This window comes from Macadamia integrifolia, chromosome 12, assembly GCF_013358625.1.
Source record: "Macadamia integrifolia cultivar HAES 741 chromosome 12, SCU_Mint_v3, whole genome shotgun sequence".
NCBI classification, from domain to species: Eukaryota; Viridiplantae; Streptophyta; class Magnoliopsida; order Proteales; family Proteaceae; genus Macadamia; species Macadamia integrifolia.
In genome coordinates this window covers 1,185,573-1,206,485 of record NC_056568.1, presented here as the reverse complement: position 1 = coordinate 1,206,485, position 20,913 = coordinate 1,185,573, and the positions used below count along the sequence as shown (strand labels likewise).

Here is a 20,913-nt window from a genome sequence, read left to right as displayed (position 1 = left end):
GGGCTAGCTCTCAATCTCTGGTAGAGTTATCCTCTCTTCCTATTGCGTTTTTTCAGGGCAAAGAGTCTAAAGTCTTTGATTTCTTGGTAAATGGTACATGGTATTTTCCCTTGGTTGCTTCAAGTTTTCTCAGGAATTCCTTTGCTCAGATTCAAGCATTACCGATATTAGGGGAATGTGAGGATGTGTGCTGCTGTCCCTATCTCCCTTGGGGTATTTTTCAATAAAGTCTACTTGGTGGGGAGTTTCGACTAAATATTGTATTTTTACCCAAACTATTTCTTTCCAGTAGAATATATTTGCCTCAAAATTTTCTAATAATGAAAATTTCTTTTTCTTTTGTGGTATGACTGAAACAGCAATGACTCTTTATTGTGAAGAAGGTTGGAATCTGAAATGAAACTACAAGAACACATAAATGGGTGAGAGAAGAAAACAGTCGAGCGAATTATATACCAGGTTACGCATGGTCTAACATAGCTCACCTGGAAATCTCAGCCTCACAAATCCAGTATACTCACACACACAATAAAAAAGGATCTGAAGGCCTACCTCACCCAAATACTTTTGAACAAATTCTGAGCCAACCACTCTTATGAAGGCTGCGGTAGTATGATTAGCTACAGCCTTGGCAAGCATCGTTTTACCCGTGCCAGGTGGACCATATAACAACACTCCTCGGGGAGGATCTATTCCAATTTGTTTGTACAGCTCATGATGGGTCAAAGGTAACTCAACAGCTTCACGGATTTCCTGTTTTTGAATGTCGCATCCCCCTATATCCTGCTCACGCAAGAAGGGATCAAGGATTTAAACAAAGAAGACCAAGCATTTCAAGTGTTAATATATTATAACAAAATAGCATGCCATAAATTATATGCATTGGAAGAGTAACAAAAGTTCTGGAATATTATAAAACTACCACAAACATCTACTATTATGCATTTTCATAATCTGATATAACTTTGAGCCATTTTATGACACCTATTAAATGTTAGTATTGGACTGAAACTGACTGATGTGATGGGTGTCGCTTAATATGTAGCATGGACCCATCTATGTCCACCAATACTCACCATGTGGCAACTTTTGAAGGAAAATATTTTTAAAAATATGAGGAACACAACTCCCCTCCAGATATTGAAACAATGATTTAAGAACAAAAGAAAGCTAAGAAACTGGCTCAACATAGAGAGAGTGACAATTTCATTAATCTTTGAGGCATTGATCAAATATAACTACAGCCTTTGGCTCACACATTTATAAGAATGTATCATAGACATCCACATTTATAAGAATGATAATATTCGTGGGGGAAAATTGTGAGCTACACATTGATAGTATTTTAGAGCCAAGTTGATTATAGGATATGAAAATCAGCTACCACTGACCATTGAGCAGACGAATGTGCCACACTGTGAACACATCAAAGTGTAGACTCCGGCATAATTTTTACAGTCATGACAGAGGGTCACTGAAGCTGGAAGAGACAAGTGGTTAGGTTGTTTGTGAACATCCCCCCCCCCCCCGGCGCGGGGAGCCCCAAACTCAAAAATATAGATCCTAATGAGACTGCCCCTCAATAGCAGAATCCACAGGGCAAACCCCTGCTATGGAGTTGAGGAAAATCTATGGTAATGTGAATATGGGATTCGTTTCATCGAATTTGCCTTAGTTTTCTTTCAGAACATTCAAGCTCACTAGCCAACACTTAGGTATTTTGACATCCTGGACAAGGTGACTCTAGGGCTTGTGTTCCTCCCTCAGTCTAGTTCCTGGGTCATGGACCAACAAGGCTTCTTGGAATAGTTAGAATTTAAGTATTTAACAAGGCTCTTGGAATTGTTAGAATTAAGTATTAACTAACCTCTTGGAATATATTTTCTAACAATTCCTAAAAAAACTAGGACCAGGTAATGAAAGAGAGAAAGGATCTCAAAGTTGAGTTTCATAACAATTGAAAACTTTTGCACTATAAAATGATGAAATCAAGGGACAATTTTAGGATTCATAATTTCAGATTGTAACAATATAAATGATATATGTCCTTTGGACATATCAAAAGCCCACTGAAAAAGTATCTTAAAATTCCAAAGGAGATTCAATAGAAAATTACATTTTTCACCCTCTAAGGAAATTGACACAAAGTATTGCCACGTTTTAGTGCCTTAGGCCGGAGTATATAACCCAAATGTAAGGCACACAGAATTCGGTAATTCAAGGGAGAACCCCATAAAAGAAGCCAGGAGGTTAGGGAAATAAAGGAGATAGAAACAATAGAGTTTGAAGTAGCCGGGTTGACCATGTGTCAAAACAGTAGGCCAAACGGAGGTCCAGGTCCATGTTTTAGTGCCTTAGGCCAGTGTATTCAACCCAAATATAAGGCACACAAAATTCAGGGGAGAACCCCATAAAAGAAGCCAGGAGGGTAGGGAAATAAATGAGATAGAAACAATAGAGTTTGGAAGTAGTTGGGTTAACCAAGTGTGAGAACAATAGACCAAACGGAAGTCCAAGTCTCCATAACACAGAGTTGCCTCCTAGATTAGGGTCCAGGACCTGCATTACAAAACATGACTCCAAATATGACTCCAATGGAGAGACTAGTCAAACCATGAGAAAATGGGATTGAGTCAAGTTGCGAACAAAGGAAGGTATCAGTCACCTCGATCCACCAGGTTAAACCAGTCATACTATTAATTTGGTATTTTTATTAAATAAAAAATATTCTCAAAATTAAATATACAACATGGTATAAAATTATAATTCACAAAACAAAGCAAGGAAAGTCAGGTTCTAAGAAATTAAATAAAAGAAAAGAGATGCATACCTCTTTTGATAAGCATACACTGACCTATTTTCCACACGCGGAAGAATCATCTTTCAAGGCTTAACCTTGTAGTGAACTAGTAGTCCATCCTTAGTGTCCTAGGACCCAGTACATTGGTGCCATTATACCAACTATTGTTGTATCAGTTTAGCGATTAATTACTGTATTCTTAAAACTTTTCTTGATTCTTTATATGTCATATTGCATTCTTGAAGTTTTAGGGGTTTTGTTTCCTTGAATCTTCATCATTTAATATTTTATTTAATCATGTATACTAACCTCTGTTTTGTAGCCAAACATATGAAGTGAGTCCTTTTTTCTTTTATTTAATTTCTTAGCATCTTACATTTTCCTTGCTTTGTTGATTTTTATATCATTTTGTATATTTGTCTACTATCTCAGAGAACCAATATGGTATTATGCCAGGTGGATCTACAACAGAAGCTATTTACCTACTCATAGGGCTCATGTAAAGATTTACTGACAAGAAGGATCGCCATATGGTTTTTATTGAGCTAAAAATGCCTATAACACAGTCCCTAGAGAGCTAATATGGCATGTACGGTGTCGAGTAAATATCAACAACAACAACAACAACAACAACAACAGAGCCTTATCCCAAAGTATGGGGTTGGCTACATGGATTCAAGCAAGGACAAGGAAAAGGAAAAGTAAAATTGAAATGAAACAAATGACTAAAAACAGTAATGAAGTTAAACACAGCTAGATGGGCCCGCTACCTGGATTCAGCCCTCCAATCCGCTCTATTCGAGAACATACTCGGAACAAGGCCTAATATGTGCATGTCTTTCCTCACTACTTCTCCTATGATCATTTTTTTCCTAACCTTAGCTCTAGATCCATTTATATGGATCAAATCATTCCTCCTTACTGGTGCAACCGATGGCCTCCATTGAACAAGGCCATACCATCTAAACAACTTTCCCAAAGCTTATCATGGATTGGGGCAACTCCCAAATCCACTCTAATATATTCATTCCTTACCTTGTCCTTTCTAGCTTTCCCACACATCCATCTTTACATTCTTATCTCCACTACAAATAGCTTATCAATATGCCGCTTCTTAACTGCCCAACATTCTGCCCCGTACATCATAGTCGGGCGTATGACTGTCCTATAGAATTTTCCTTTAAATTAATGAGGCAAAGAAGCAAAATCACAAAGAGACGAGTGGAGGAGGTAAAGAGTATCGCCCCATACCCAAAGAACCTGAATGGGAGGCGTTCATATAAGAAGGTGAAGACCATGCTTATGTTCATACTGGTTTTGAGGTAAAGCATTGTCGGGAGTTTAAACATCTTGGCTAAACTCAGGGAGAAATGCCTTCTAAACTAGCTTGTGATCAAAACAACATTAATTGCTTTAAAAAACATGGGAGTTCTAAGATATCCCTCCAGAAAACAGGACAAATTTCACATCATGGTTCGAGAACTCGAGCGAAACATGCGAACCACTGGTCGAAACGAAACCATAGGGAATTTTAAAAAATCACCTATTTCGACCTGGTTTCAACCAAATTTCTCATGTTTCGACATTTCGACATTTTCGACTTTGTTCGACCATTTGGGTTGAACCAGGTCCTATTTAAGTTGTTTGAAACAGAAACCATTCTCTGTTTCCACATATTTCAACCATCTCTTGTATTTTTTTCTCCCGAGTGTGAGAAACTTGGGGAAATAGTGGGGATTTTCATTTTTTGACTACCAAAATTGAATCTAAGGGTGATTGGTAGGTCCTCTACACAAGAAAGGTATCTTGGACCAAAAAGGTAAGTCCTAAGTTCTCCAAAAATCATTTTTTTATATAATATGTTAGTAAATATGGTAGAATCATGTCAATTTTTTATATGTTGCTTAAAAGGAACCGATCTACACATTCACGGTGGCCGAATTTTTTTTTGCATGATAATTCTTTTTTTTTATTTTCTGTTTTTAAAAATGCATTTACATACAACATTTTTTTGAAAAAAAAAGGGGTTAATAGTAGGTCTTTGGTGTTCAACTTAATATATGTTGAACACCATCAGCCGATCTACAAGTTGGTGGTTTCAGTTTTTTTTTTTTTTTGAAAATTCATTAAATATATACTAAAATTATTTAAAAAATGTAAATAATTACGAAAAATTGTCTATTATGGTTTAAAATTCAAGAAATTTATTAAATGTATTACAAATGCATTTACAATCATGTTTGTAAACTAATGTGATGTTTCTTAATTATTTATTATTTATTAATTAAATAATTATTTTTAAATAGGGAAAAAATATAATGTTTTGTTGGGAATTTGCAATTATCTTTAATTATTCTTATAAGTCATTATGGATGCATATATATATTTATAATTGGTCTCTTTTTGTTTGGACAGTGTTTCTAGGAAGATTTTAAGTGTTGCATAATGAATGATAGAGGTGGGGACATTGCATGGCTGCATGGGAGACCCCTATCAGCTGATAAGAGGAAGTCACAATGCAATTATTGCCAGAAAAAAATCATGTCTGGTGGGGCCACAAGATTAAAGTGGCATCTAGCAGGTGGGGACATGAATGTGTTGGGCTGCCCCAATGTATCCAATGAGATCAAGAGGAGCATGTTGGAGCATTTAAAAGGAGGGTTGCAAAAGAGGAAGGAGAAGAGGGCAGTTAGGCATGAATACCATGATGCTTGTATTGAGTCATTGCCAGAGTTGGGGGAACAAGATTATGACAGTGAGGAACCTGACTTGGATAATGTACAAACGACACAAGAGGCTGAACAATTGAGGACTTTTGTAGCAAGCAAAGCCCAGTTTGATATTAATGAGGAAAGACGGGTACAGAGGGCTAGGGGAGTTGGTTCATCTCGAGCAATTGAAGAAGACCCTGAGCCACAAAGGACGAGGAGGAGATTGAGACATAGAGAGCCAGATGTTCCGTTGAGGAGGTCCTAGAGTGTGAGGGACCAAGCCCCAGCCCCAACCCCACCCCCAGTACCATCTCGTAACTGTAATGTTGATGTTCTCCAATCTGATCCTGCATTATATCGAAGGCAGGACTCGAAACAGTTAAAATTGAAACAAATGTGGACCACTGTTAAGGAGACAGTGGAGATGGCTTTCTCCAAGTGGGCTTTCTATCATAGCATTCCAGCTAATGTGACCACAGGGTCATATCACCAAAACATGCTGGATGAGATTGGTAGGGTTGATCCAGGTGTGAAAGGGCCAACAACTTATGAGATGTACAATGTATATTGACCAAAGCAAAAGAAAGAGTTGGTAGATTACATTGCGGATCTGAAGCCAATGTGAGAGTATTATGGCGTGACTGTGATGTGCGATGGATGGATTGGACCCACTAGACGGTCCATCATCAGTTTCATGGTGAATTGTGATGGAATGACAGTCTTCCTAAAGTCAGTTGACGCATCCAGTGAGAAGAAAGATGCAAAATACATCTACAACCTCTTGAAAGAGGTGGTAAAGGATGTCGAGGGCAAGAATGTGGTACAAATTGTGACTGATAATGGGAGCAACTTCAAGAAAGCTGGGGAAAAGCTAATGAACAATCAAAGGTACCATCGATTTTGGACTCCCTGTGCAGCCCATTGTATAGATCTCATGTTAAAAGAAATGGGAAATTTGAAGATTGTAAAAGGTGTGGTAAGCGAGGCAGGTGACCACATGTGTACAACCATGGGTTTGCTCTGAACTTGTTAAGAACAAAATGTGGTGGGGCCTTGGTGAGGCCAGGATTGACAAGGTTCGCGACAAACTATATTGCCTTGAAGAGCTTTGAGACGAAGAAGTCTGGATTGAGATCCATGTTTGCTTCTGAGGAGTGGTTTAATTGGGATGGATTTAACTCTCACGGAAGAAAAGCAGCCCATGCCACTATTTCTAGTGAAAAATTCTGGGATGATGCCAAGAAAGTGGTGCAGATATTAGATCCGATAGTGAGCGTCTTGAAGTTGGTTGACTCACAGAAGAAACCCACCTTACCAATCATATGGGCAGCAATGAAACGATGAAGATGGAGGTGGAAGCGCTGTACCGAAAGGGTAACAAGAAGTTCCTTGCCATAATCAAGGACCGCTGGGAGAGGCAGTTCACACATTCTCTACATAAGGCTGGTTAGTTTTACTTTATTCACCTTACTTGAACTTGTTAATACTGACATATACTTTTGCTCACCCAATATTCACCTTAAATATTTTCAGCTTATTACCTAAACCCCAAGTATCAATACAAGTATAGGCTTGGCTTGAGAAATGATCTCATAGATGCAGTTCACACCATGGTGGAGAAGATTGAGTCAAACCCAACCGCACAAAATATCATCAACACGGAGGTGAGTGTTGACGTTATTAATTGATGCAATTATTAACCTAGGATATGAACATTAAGTTGCTAACATTAGTACCCACGTACAGATGAAAGCCTTTAGAGATGGAATTGGGAGTTTTGGCCGCGCAACGGCTGTTGCGGGTCGAGATACCACTACTGCTGCTTGGTCCAATGACCTTGTTCTTTTCTTTCATATTCAACTATGCACCATCATAGAAACCCACCTAATAGTCTCTCATTGTTTTATGCAGCTGAATAGTGGATGCAATATGGAAGAGACTCACCCAACTTGTCCAAAGTAACAATTAAAGTGTTATCTCAGACATGTTCTGACACTGGATGTGAGCACAATTGGAGTACTTTCAACCTCATACACTCCAAGAGACGGAACAGATTGGGTGTTGCACAACTGTCTGACTTGGTCTATGTGCACTATAATGTGAGATCGAAAGAACACATACGCCTTGGCATGGAGAATGATACTACCCCAATCGAGCTTGCCGATATCTTCCAATTTGAGTCGGATGATGAAGATCCCCTTTATGAGTGGGTTAGAGATCGAGGTGAGCCACTTTTAGATGAGGCTGGTGGTCGTCCTAGTAGTCAAATTGCTTCAGGAATGGGTGTTACTGTGGAAGAATATATGTCAGAAGAGGAGAGAATTCACGCTGAGTCACCACGTCCATTTGAGGCCCACCCTGGTGCTGGAATTGAAGATGAAGAGTATCAGTCCCCCTCATTAGATTACACTCGGTCCCCTAGCCAGACACAAGATGATGATGATGATTATGATGATGATGATGATGATGTTGGTGGTGGTGATGGTGGTGGTGGGTATGATATCGGTGATAGATTAGTTGCCATACGAGCTGAAGAGGAAAGATTAGCTGCCATGCAAAGTGACACGGTTCCACAACTAGATCCAATCAAATTCACAGGGGAGACTGAGTTCACACATGCCACGCAAGATGAACATCTGATGCGGATCCGAGGGAGTCGGATCGCTTAGGGACCACAATAAAGTAGTAAATTCAAAATCTAAGGAGTAATGGCAGTATTGTAAATAAACAAAAGCTAAAAAGGAGAGTGGCAATTCTGTAATTAGATGGAAATTATAAAAGAATGGCAAACTTGTAATAATGGGTAGATAGTAAATAGAAAGCCAAGATTTGGTGGAGGGGCAAACTAGGAAGCAAAATTAAGACAAAAGGTTGGAAGAAAAAGAGGAAAAAATAGGGGTAATTCTGGGATTTAACAAAAAGAAGGAAATAAAACCTACTTTTGATGTGTTCTCCAACCTCACGACAGCCAAGGGTTCACGTTGGGCACCAGAGAAAGGAATCGAGCTTCAGCCACAGGAATCTCCTTCAACAATTCAGAAATTCCAGATTTACTGTCGCCCAAACTTGCTGGATCAACCCTAGCCAGTATAGTTCACAGATTCAAGCAATACATGGAGTATTGAGTCTGAAACTCAGAACCAGCGTTAGTTGCAGGTATGATCTGCAACTCGTTGATCTGCTCACTATGGAAGAGGGCTTTGAAGGATAAAGCTCAAGGGTTTGGTTCGCATATGGCACCCAAACCTTCGATCCAAATCCCAGATGCAATCAATGGGATTTATTCATTCAACAACACTTCTCGTGAGCCTGAGATGATCACCCATAACAGGGGAAGGGAAGGAAACCAAAATAATAAAGAAGAAGATGAAGAATATAAGGAAGAAGAGAAGGGAAAATAAGAGACAGAGAAATTATTAGAAAGGGAGAAGAAAAGAATCACCGGCAGCCATATTCATGGTTCGACCCCCAAAAAAAAAAAAAAAAAAAACAATCAAGTTCTAATTCTCCAAAATTCTAAAACTGAAATTTCTCCATTGATTACATGTCCAATATAAAGGAAAAATAAAAAAATTAATCGCAACTAACTTAAAATGGAAACTAATCTAAAATTAGAAACTAACTAATTTCAAAGAAATTATTTCTAAAACTAAAAAAATCAAATCAAAAGATTTTTTTTCCTAAATCCATCGTGCAACTGCATCAGCTCTCCCGGTCTTAAAAGAACTCGACTTCGTCGAGTTAGGTCGTGCTCCCAAGATTCCCTTGTAAATCGCTCGCCGATGAGGTGGCACACATATCTCGAAACTGAAGATGAGAACATATCACCAAGAGGAGTGAGAGTAGGCTAACGTGTCACTGGAGCAGGAGTCAGTCGACGACATGGCATGTCTGATAATGCGTGTGGTCTCATTAAGTACATACGACCTCCTTACTTCACCTTGATGGTGTTCCGTGCGCCATCATAGACAATGTCTGCATGTCGCTGCCAAGGTTGCCCTAGAAGAATGTCGCAGTGTGCCAATGGGGTGACCAAACAGGTGACATGGTACTGTAACGGCCCAAACTATAAGTGTACTCGAACAGCTGCAGTGGCCTCTTCTCGAGCTGTGGGTCCAAAACCTCGCATGTGAATCTTCTTGAAAAGTTACTTTTGTGGAAGGTTGTGTGCTCGAACAAATTCAGCAGATATAAAGTTTGTTTCTGCCCCAGCATCAACAACTACATGAACATCAGTAGGGTCGGAGCTTTGTAGGAGAGTACCCTTCTGTCTGAAGAGAGGAGCCTTATCAACTAGTCTATTCGAAAAAGCAGAAAGGCTAGCTGAATGAGCTTCTACATCCTCATCTTCATCATCGACAATATCATCATCCTCGAGGGGATAAGGATATAAATGAGATTCATCTTCATTCTTCTCTGTCGGCTGCTTCTCTGCTACGTTCACAAAACGAATCCTATTGGGACACTTATTGGAATAGTGACCCTTCTCGCCACAACTATAGCATATGATATTCTTTACCCCAACGCTATCATTGTTGAACTCTGACCTTTTCTCTTCAACTCTGCGAGCTTCAGGCTTCTTTTCCTCCATACGTGGTAGAGGTCTATAAACTGAAGAAGTCTTGAACATACCCTTCCAATAAATGGACTTCTCTTCAGTTGTCTTGGCATGAGCCGCTGCCACATCAACAGACCTGAAATCAGTGTTAGCTAACTCAAGTCGAATCTCAGTACTTAACCCACTGATATATCACATCACCCGTTGCTGATATGTTTAAGAAAATCGACACCTTGAAGACAACTTGTGGAACTCAAGGGTGTAGGAATCTACATCCTAGATACCTTGTTGCAAGTTAAGCAGTTTATGGAACATTACTCTCTCATAATTAAGAGGAACAAATTTTTCAGTCAGGATCTACTTCATGACCTCCCAATTGGTAACGGGTCCAAGTCTTCTGACAAACCTTGCATGTAGTACATCATCCCACCATGAACATGCATACCCCATAAACTTGGTGAGGATGAGTTCACACTTCTTCACGTCTGGAAGAGACTTATATGCAAAAATCCTCTCAACTTTGGTAAGCCAGTCAAGAAATTCCTCAGGTCCCTTTTCACCACTGAACTTTGGAACCTCAACTTTGATGCCATAATCTCTGTCAGAAAATTGCCGGGTAACATCTTGGGGAACAACTGGATCACGTTGCACTTGGTGAGGTGTATCTTCAATCCGTAGGGCATTAAACTGAGGAGGTGGTGTAGATGGTCCTTCATCGACTCGTGTTTCAGACTTTTGCATAAAGACAAGAATCTTAGCAAGGGCACCTTGAGTGTCGTCCATGAACTTGTCATATTTGTGTTATTCTTCTCAATCCTAGCATTAGTTCTCTGTTGGTTTTCAAGTATCTCACGATACAATTTGTTCAACTCAGCATTGGTAACGTTGCCTGTCATGGTTAGAGAAGTGCAGGAAACTTGGCTCTGATACCACTTGATGCAGATCCGAGAGAGTCGGATCGCTTAGGGACCACAATAAAGTAGTAAATTCGAAATCTAAAGAGTAATGGCAGTATTGTAAATAAACAAAAGCTAAAAAGGAGAGTGGCAATTCTATAATTAGATGGAAATTATAAAAGAATGGCAAACTTGTAATAATGGGTAGATAGTAAATAGAAAGCCAAGATTTGGTGGAGGGGCAAACTAGGAAGCAAAATTAAGACAAAAGGTTGGAAGAAAAAAGGAAAAAATAGGGGTAATTCTGGGATTTAACAGAAAGAAGGAAATAAAACCTACTTTTGATGTGTTCTCCAACCTCATGACAGCCAAGGGTTCACGTTGGGCACCAGAGAAAGGAATCGAGCTTCAGCCACAGGAATCTCCTTCAACAATTCAGAAATTCCAGATTTACTGTCGCCCAAACTTGCTGGATCAACCCTAACCAGTATAGTTCACAGATTCAAGCAATACATGGAGTATTGAGTCTGAAACTCAGAACCAGCGTTAGTTGCAGGTATGATCTGCAACTCGTTGATCTGCTCACTATGGAAGAGGGCTTTGAAGGATAAAGCTCAAGGGTTTGGTTCGCATATGGCACCCAAACCTTCGATCCAAATCCCAGATGCAATCGATGGGATTTATTCGTTCAACAACACTTCTCGTGAGCCTGAGATGATCACCCAGAACAGGGGAAGGGAAGGAAACCAAAATAATAAAGAAGAAGATGAAGAATATAAGGAAGAAGAAGAGAAGGGAAAATAAGAGATAGAGAGAAATTATTAGAAAGGGAGAAGAAAAAAATCACCGGCAGCCATATTCATGGTTCTCACCCAAACAAAAAAATCAAGTTCTAATTCTCCAAAATTCTAAAACTGAAATTTCTCCATCGATTACATGTCCAATAGAAAGAAAAAATTAAAAATTAATGGCAACTAACTTAAAATGGAAACTAATCTAAAATTAGAAACTAACTAATTTCAAAGAAATTGTTTCTAAAACAAAAGAAAATCAAATCAAAATATTTTTTTTTCCTAAATCCATCGTGCAACTGCATCAACATCATAGTTCCCGAGAATATAAAGGCTATAGTAGAGGACCGCGCAAAAGGTTTGGGCCTCATGATGAAGCAAATGGGATGGGCCAAAGCATGGATATATTTAGTTTGTCTGCCACAATGGAATCCATGAGTTTGGGACAGGGTGGAAGATCTGGGCATTGGCATGCACTAGACTTTATTGACTCGAGCCCTAGTCCAGTACATCATGGTGATAGCAACTTTGAGAGCCCTAGATCAGTTGCATCACATTATAGGTATTCGAGACAATATGGTGCATATGCTGGTGGACCATCCTTTGAGAGCACGGGTTCATTTGGATATGATAGTGGTTATGGACAGTATTGTGAATCTTCTTCCTCATTTGAACAAGAGGGTTCTACAGGTGGTGGGTCATCTTTTGTTGACAGTATCTTTGCGTATCCATCCCAACCTTCTGTGCCATACCCACAAGGGCCACAACCTATCATTGTGACTAACCCATTCCCTAGGTTGGGATACCTAGCTAATGTTGATAATGAATCTTATACAAGAGCAATGAGAGACTACCACGATAATTGGGCCTAGAACATGTCATGGGATGCATATGTCTCTCAATCAAAGGAGCAGCTACGACATCTACAGTGGTACGCAGCTCATGGGATGGAACCGCCTAGACACTCAACTTTGAATTGAGTCACTACTTTCGAGTGTTGAGTAATTGAGTCACTACTTTTGAGTATTGATAGATAATTGTTGATGATATAATATTTTTATCTATTTTGGATCATTTGACTTATGTCTTATGTTTTGATGTAGATTGTAGATTATATATAGTCATTATGTAGTAAAGTTTCAGAATTTAAGCCAACAAGTCAATGTAGTGATTATTGAACTTTTGGTTCACCACACAAGACTTTTTTTTTCTTTAAACTAATGATGTGAATGTGTTAGAACTGTTTAAAATAGGTTGTATACAAAAAACAAACAAAAAAACACTGTTTGGGGGTCGAAACCTAAGTTTTCACCATACCGGGAAAAATTCCCCGGTATCCTCGAAATTTCGGTCTCCCCAGAGGTCGAAACCCAATACCGTAAACCTTGTTTCACATCAAGCTCCAATTATCAAAGGAGACAAGCTGAAGGACTGAAGCAAGTCCAGAGACAGTGAACATAGGGAAGCAATGCTATTGCCCAACATCAGACTCTTGGCAGGTTTTGTGAAATCACTGCCAATGTTAATTCACTCAAGGCTTCAAACTACAAGGAAGAACGATGTCCCATGATGCTCACACCAACAGATGAGAAGGTATACTGTTTTTCTTGAACTGATTAGTTATAAGAAGACAAGATGTCTGATTATTATTAACCCCCACCCCAAACCCCAAACCCCCTGGATTAACCTAAACCTATTCGGCATCATCAAGAAAGTAAGACTGTATGTGAACCAGAAGAAAATACCTGCTGTGAGAGAAATGGAGAAAACAGATTCGGAAGTCATTTTCTGACATTCTAACAAAAGTAACTAAAGAAAGAGAGAAAACAATTTGCAGGAACAGCGACATCATCCTTTGAATTCCATATAATACAGAGTTACAGACGACATAAACTAAAGAAATCACCCATACTATAAAGAACCCCAACACAGAGAACCAAATTACTACCAATGGCAAAAGGGGGGGGAGTGAAAGAAATCCAGAGAGCTTGAAATCACCGCAGAAGGCCTCCAACCTAAACGTCTGAAGGCTCCTATAATACAGATTCTTCAACTAAAAAGTTCGTACCCAGATAATTTGAACAGTAAGAAGAGACAAGAAGAAAAATGAATTTGCCAAAAGAAAAAGTCCTACAAACCCTAAGGAAAAATTTAGCCCCATCAGAAAAATAGTTCGAGTGAATTCCGACCAAAACCTAGCGAGGTATATTATTGAGAAAGAAGATGCCCTAGCAGTCGAAAACCCTAATTTATTGGGTAACAAGACTCACATTATAGGTAACATCCGGCTTCTCAGACTGGCTCAATAACGAGATACTCGAGTCAGCTTCAGGTGGCAACACGTCAACGAGGGCGTTGGAGTGGCGATGCAAAGCCACTGATGCTGAAGGCTTCAACAGCTCCCGATTAATAGTACTAAGAATCCTAACATAATAATTCGAGCCAGTAGTTGATCCAACAATACCATTGTTCTGATCGACCATCTCCATAAACTGCCCAATAACGAGAGGAACCGATTGGATCCTCTTCACCTCCTCTTGGGCACGAAGAAGCTCTCGCTTCAAGTTTTTCTGCTCGTCCTTCACGTATTCTTCTTGAATGTCGATAAACTCGAGCTGGCGCTGCAAAGATTTGAGGCGGCCATATAAATCGTCCTCGTCGGAAAATGATGACAGGTCGGAAAATCCGTATGGGTCAGATCTTGAAGAAGGGAAAGATGGTGGAGGTTCCAAAGATGGCTTTGGATCGAGAACCATGGCTGATGCAGCCATTGTTTAACTTCTCCACTAGTTCTTCCGACGAACGAAAATGATCCCTTCGCCTTCTTCGCTCTAATTATAAGCAGCGGGTGACGAGAACTCTGATGGAGTAAGTCTCAAGAAAATCTCCAATTTCCAGTCAGGGCCAGCCGTAGCCCGGATTGATATTAAAGGCCGGTTCACAATGACCTATTTAGAGAGAGAGAGAGAGAGAGAGAGAGAGAGAGAGAGAGACGGGAGCTGTGTGTACTTTTTCTCTTCTCTCTTCTTTTCATGAAGGGTGTATCCGGTCCAGCTATTATGCAGTTTGGAAAAGATCATAATATACACAATTTTACCCTGATTTTGTTGAGAGGCTATATCTCGATTCAAAATTAAGACCATTAGGGGTTAATGGAACAAATATGCCGAGACATGCAAAGTGAAGATATCTTCTTTCTCCTCATTAAATATACTATTACAATCCTTCACGTTTAGATACTAGATATTAATTGGAGATATGAAAGGAGATTAAGAGTGTCAAAAACAAGCTTGCAATGGGAAGCCCAATTGAAATCCATCAATTAAACCTGAATCGAATTACCCAGTCCATAAACTATTCATTGTCAAGTCTAGACCAATTAGTATTTGGTCATAATCAGTGATTGATAGTTGCCTGATGGGGTATGAATCTATATTAAACAAAAAAAAATGGTCTGATGGGGGGCTAATCGGGTCTGATAATGTTTATAGTCGAGTAGACGAATTATAGTTTGGTCAATCTATTTATGGCTTGATTAGTTCAATTGGCATGAGCCCTCAATAACCCACCAATCGAATATAAATGTTTATGAACTAGACTTATGAAATTTGATTCATCAGACAGTGCAATAATCATATATGCCTTCAATTGGTGGAATCGATTAGTCTTAACTAAAACTGACCAAGCCTCGTTGTCTAAACCTTTGTTAGTACTCGTTTTCCGTACCATTCTCAAACTGTTAGATCATCCTGAGAAGATGTATCCTACACATTTATCACTAGTTCGTTTTTTGCTATTTTCGGACGAAAATGGGGAAACGATAAATTTAAAAATGAATATCGAAATTCTCTAAACATTGAAAAAAATACTGTGGCTGCTGGGATTCGAGCCCAGGTCTCCACGGCCACAACGTGGAATTCTCACCACTAAACTACAGCCACTCAACGTTGAAAGAAGAGCCATTATTTTTTAATTTATAAAATAAAATCTAGGATTATACTCCTTTTGGCCGGTCTCATATCGAGTAGGAATGGGATTTACCTAAATTGCAATATTATATCACAGATTAGAATTCTAACAAAGTACAGTGAAAGTCATTAAGGTATGTTTGTTTGATAGGAAATGAGAAAGAAAATGGGGGGGTGGTTAGGGCTTGGATCCTCTTAAATGCGCAAGCCCTTCCAGTATGCATCAAACAGCTGATTGTACAGGAGCACCCACCCCCAAGTGCCTCCTAACCATTTAATGTGCATTGGAGGGACTAGTGCACTCGAGGGGATCCAGGTGAATACTCATATGTGACCAAGGATGTCATATATATATAACTGAAATTGATTGGTTATGACCAAAAACCGCACCGTAGGAATACGATCCATTTTGGTTTTATAGGCCATAATCCTAGTTCCATTCGCTTGAGAACCATAGAATCGATGTTTAAACGGAATCTAGTGTTGAAGTGTTTTAAAACTTTTAAATTTGTAGTGTTTCGACTTTTGATGGCTCTCTATGAAAAAGATAATAATAAAAATAAAAGGAAAGTAGTAATCGTGAAAGCAAGACGAGATGGAGTTTCACTTTCACACATCTTAATTTCCCGATTTCCAGGATCATAGTTAATTAGTTATCATATTTATAGTCTTTTACATAGATAGAAAGTATTGTCCTTCGCAAAGGAAAAAAAAATGGTATATTGTCTTGAGTCTTTAGGAATTTTATTGTATGTAAGATTCACATTAGCTATAGGATTGACGTTAACTATGATCTTTTAAGCCAACAAGCCTTCTTTAATAATATATTTATATATAACAGTTGCGAAGACATTGAGATATTAACACATTACAACTTACAATACATAGGTAAATTCCTATTGTTCTACTATCTCGCTCTCATCCTCTGTGAGCTCCCTTCTCCCTCCCTAATATATGATCCATTAGCTGATTGTAAACCGAATAAAAAAAACCGATTAGAAACCGCTAAAACTGAAATCGGAATCAAATGAATATGATTTCAACTTATTCCTATCCAGTGTGGTTTTGGTTTCACCTTATCAAAATGTAAATCGAATAGGAACCATATCGAAAACCTAAAACCGCATCGTTTGACACCCCTGTATATGACACCCTCCCTTGGATCTTGTGGCCTTATGGCCACATGACAAACAGATTTCACTTATTGTGGTGTTAGGAAAACTTGGTCCAAAAAATATATAGGTAATTTACAACGCCACCCCCTGGAGAATACCAATATTAGAGGGACACTCCCTCTTTTTCACCAAATTATACTCGGACCCCTTGTCCTCAGTATCTGTTAAGTGATGTTATGAAATTACCATTATACCCTATTCACAATGATAGAGGTGGAACCTGAAATGCCCTGATGAGCACAATAATGTGTGAAATCTTAGGGATATAAGTGTACATTTTGCCCCACTTTGGATAGTACTACTTTTATTTTTCTTGTTTTTTTTTTTTAGTTTCAAAGTCTAAAAGAGAAAGTGCAAGTGAATCAAGAACTAGTCCAAAAGTGGGACCCACTCATTGGTACTATATCCTCTCTCCTACAAAATTCTGAAGATTATTTTCTCTCCTTGCCACCTCACAAGATCTTGAAGATGCTATGCATAGATTCCTTTATGATTTAATCAAGATTGCAAGATATTGATGAATATTGTAAGGAAATAATAGAATTTGTTAATTTTGGAAACAGATTATCTCTTTCCTCACACAATATCTCAAAGAATGAGGATTTTCACCGATATTTAATTTAATTTAATTTAATTTATTTTCTTAAAGAAGACTTGTAGAATAAATGAGGCAAGAAAAAAAAAAACCTATAAAAGCCCCTTCCTCCCCCCTCCTATTTTATTATTCCCCTTAGTTTATTTTATAGTTTATGCTTAGTTTTCTTCTCTCTCTCCCTCTCTCACTCTCTAGTTTTAGCCATTCTCTATTTCTGCTTTAATTACTTTTGTAATAGTTTTTTATGTCAATTAATGCAAATACTATTTTATTCTTATTCAACATTTTATGTTTATGATTTATGCAATTGAGTTATAATTTTTAAAATTATAGTTCTAGACTTAGATCTAATTGACAAGATCACGAGCCGTGGAGCATCTTTTTTTTTCAAGTTCAATTTTTTTTTTTTTAAGATTTGTTTTTTCTAGTACTAGAAATTTCATATTTTGTTTATTCCATATATGGTTTTTAGTACTGGTAGTGTCTCAAATTACCAAAGCTTTCAAGTTCAAGCATTGATTCAAGTAAGTAGACTCTTTCAGTAATCTTCTTTCCCCCCCTCTCATTCCCTATTCTGACTACCATTTATTTTTTAATTTAGGATTTTAATTTCAGTCGTTACATTATTGCTATCCCTTTCCCCTAAGGTTCATGGCTAACGTATGTGTTGGTTTTGCCCCTCCTAGCTATAGAACCATCAATTTAGTGTTTTTATTTTAATTATCTCATTTTTCCTAAAGCCAAGTAGAGTAACCATTGTAAGAGTGACTCTCTGATCAAGTAGGGAAGCTCATATTATGATGCATCCCTCGGGCTAAGTAGATAAACCTAATTGTGAGTCTCTCTCTAGCTTTCTCCCATTTCTTTTACTTTATTTTTATTTCAATTTTTTTTTCCTTTATTTATTTATTTATTTTTTTAAATTGCGTGGGTTATTTATTTTCAGTTATTTATTTATTTAATTTTAATTGCGTGGCTTGCGTCTTTAAATTATTAGATGACGAATGATTAGGACGTTATTTTAGATATATATGTTTAAGACGATAATTAGAATTAGATCACAACCATTAATCGGTTCACTTTTACATTATTAAAAGAAATAAAAAAATAAAGTGACTGCTCTCCCTGTGTTCGACCCGTAGCTACATTGATCCGTACGCTTGCGGTTACATTTTAAATCCCAACATGCCCCATCTTTGTCTCTATCTCTCGGAGCTACTCACTCTGATGGAATTTGGACCTAGAGTCTGTAAACGCCGTCTCTCTGTCTCTATCTCTATAAGCTACTCACTCTGGTGGTTCGTTGGTATTGCTATAGCTAAAATCTTCTCCTCTTTTCTGGTATGTTTCCTTCAATTTCTGATGTAAAGCTCTTTGATTACCCTGATTACATTTATGTTTCAGTAGCAGCAGAAGCAGCAACTTCTTATTCGACGATGGTTGGCCTGATAGGCTCCTCCACTTATGGAACCTCCGCTGCTAGTGTTGGTGGTGTGTCTCTCTCAATCGTCGTTTTCTCAGTCTTAGCCACAACTGCTAGCTCCTCTACTTTCGTCTGGGTTTCTTCTGCGATTATTATATATATATATATATATATAGAGAGAGAGAGAGAGAGAGAGAGAGAGAGAGAGAGAGAGAGAGAGAGAGAGAGAGAGAGAGAGAGAGAGAGAGAGAGAGAGAATTTGGGTTATGGGCTTGAGGAGTTGAGAGTGAACAGGGTTTTAGTGGAGAGGCTAGTGATCCTTGATATCTGTCATGGGAGAGTGTTCACCGACTGCGTTGAGGGTTGCGATGGATTTAGGAGAGAAGCATCTCAATAAATTGGGTTACAAGCAATAACTCATAAGAGAAATGGTTACCCATCTCAATTCCAGCTCATTTTCTCTTGTTAGTTTGCTTTAGAAATGATTTATTTTTCCCCTACCGGTTTCCTTTTTTTTAGGGGTTGTTTGTATTGCTCTCTTTTATTCTATACCCAGATCCATTTCGGTTTCATTTATCTTTCCTTTTTTTTTTTTTCATGATCGATGAGATGGGTCTTTTTATTTGATATGTTGCAAACTCTGTTCAAAACCTCCATCCCCAACGTCAAATTCTCCAACGATGGCAAGCTATTGGGTAGTTCATTGGCAGATAAGACCATCCATCTCTGGTGGCCGACCGATAGTTCTCTCCTGAAGGAATTCAAAGGCCAAGAACAGGGCATCTCTGACTTTGCTCGTCCCACATCGAAGTTGAATGTCATGTGGAGAAAACTCCGTTGAATGTTGGTAATGTCGTTGTGATTTCCGGTGCTCTGTACTATCGTTGGTAGTCTAAATCTATTTGGGGATGGGACTTATACATGGGCATTTTAGGTACTCACATTTAGTAAGAGGTATTTTGGTATTTAAAATAAAATATAGTAGCTAACATCAGCATATAAGGTATACTCCTTAACAATGACTGACTGCAGGGGGTTTGAGTATAATTTGGTAAAAGATAGGAGGTGTCCCTCTAATATTGGCATTCTCCAAGGGGTGGCGCTATAAATTACCCAAAATATATTGGTAGATATAGTGATACTAACTTTCAATCAATATTTGATAAGTAGGAACCATTGACTATTTCCTACAAAAAAAAAAAACATTGACAATTATTTAACTCAACTCAGTCTCATCCCAACTAATTAGGTATAAGAAAACATAAATTGCTACTAAAAAATAGAGAAACAAATACAAATCTCTTCACTTTATTTATTATTATTATTTTAATAATTTATTTATTTTAATTTGAAAAATAACTTGTATATCAATTTAAAATACAAGAATGTACTTTTATGTTTTGACACAAAGATTATTGACAATGATAATTAGAAAGTAATTTATAACTCAACATAACGAAAATGAAAAATGTTTTTTGGTAATGAAAATGATACATTAAGCAAGAAAGAGGAACTTTTTTACTGGAAAATAGATGAGAGAGAGAGAGAGAGAGAGTTTGTATAATGAAAAATACAATAATTATTGATGGATGTTCATTGGAAAATCCAGGTCAAGTAGGTGTGCATGTGAAATTGTTTGAAATTTGGCTATTGTTCCTTTACTACGCTTTCCTAGGCTCCTGACTATGTATGTGTCCATCCTAACAATTGTGCAAAGTTTGGAGCTTTTTATACTTATAAAAAAAAATAATTGTTAGAGGCTTTTTTTTCTTGGCATGGAAATGTGGTGGTGTGTCCAAAGATTTTGGATGAAGACTCATTAGGCCTCTATTGCAATGATAATTAGAACTTCAAAGATTCCATGATTCTTCATGGTTCGATGGGTTGCTCTCTAGCCTTACATTAGATCCATCACTTGGAAGATTTATTAAATCCATCGTCTGGCCAATATAGTTGTTGACTTCCTAACAATCAAGAAAATAAAATTGTATTCTTC

At 38.1% G+C, this 20,913-nt stretch overlaps 1 protein-coding gene and 1 non-coding gene across 2 annotated transcripts in view; both read right to left on the bottom strand.

Moving 5' to 3' along the window:
• Window positions 1–14,652, bottom strand: part of LOC122058014 (26S proteasome regulatory subunit 6B homolog) — a 17,108-nt gene extending 2,456 nt beyond the window's left edge. The window contains exons 1-2 of the mRNA XM_042620387.1: window positions 14,027–14,652; window positions 553–783 (exon numbers count right to left, since the gene is read on the bottom strand). Coding sequence (XP_042476321.1) covers window positions 553–783; window positions 14,027–14,527 — 732 coding nt within the window. The 5' untranslated portion in view covers window positions 14,528–14,652. The remainder of the gene's footprint in view (window positions 1–552; window positions 784–14,026) is intronic.
• A 973-nt stretch (window positions 14,653–15,625) lies between these two features.
• Window positions 15,626–15,697, bottom strand: TRNAH-GUG. Its single transcript has one exon. It is a non-coding gene; the product is annotated as a tRNA-His (tRNA).
• Between the last annotated feature and the right edge of the window lie 5,216 nt (window positions 15,698–20,913).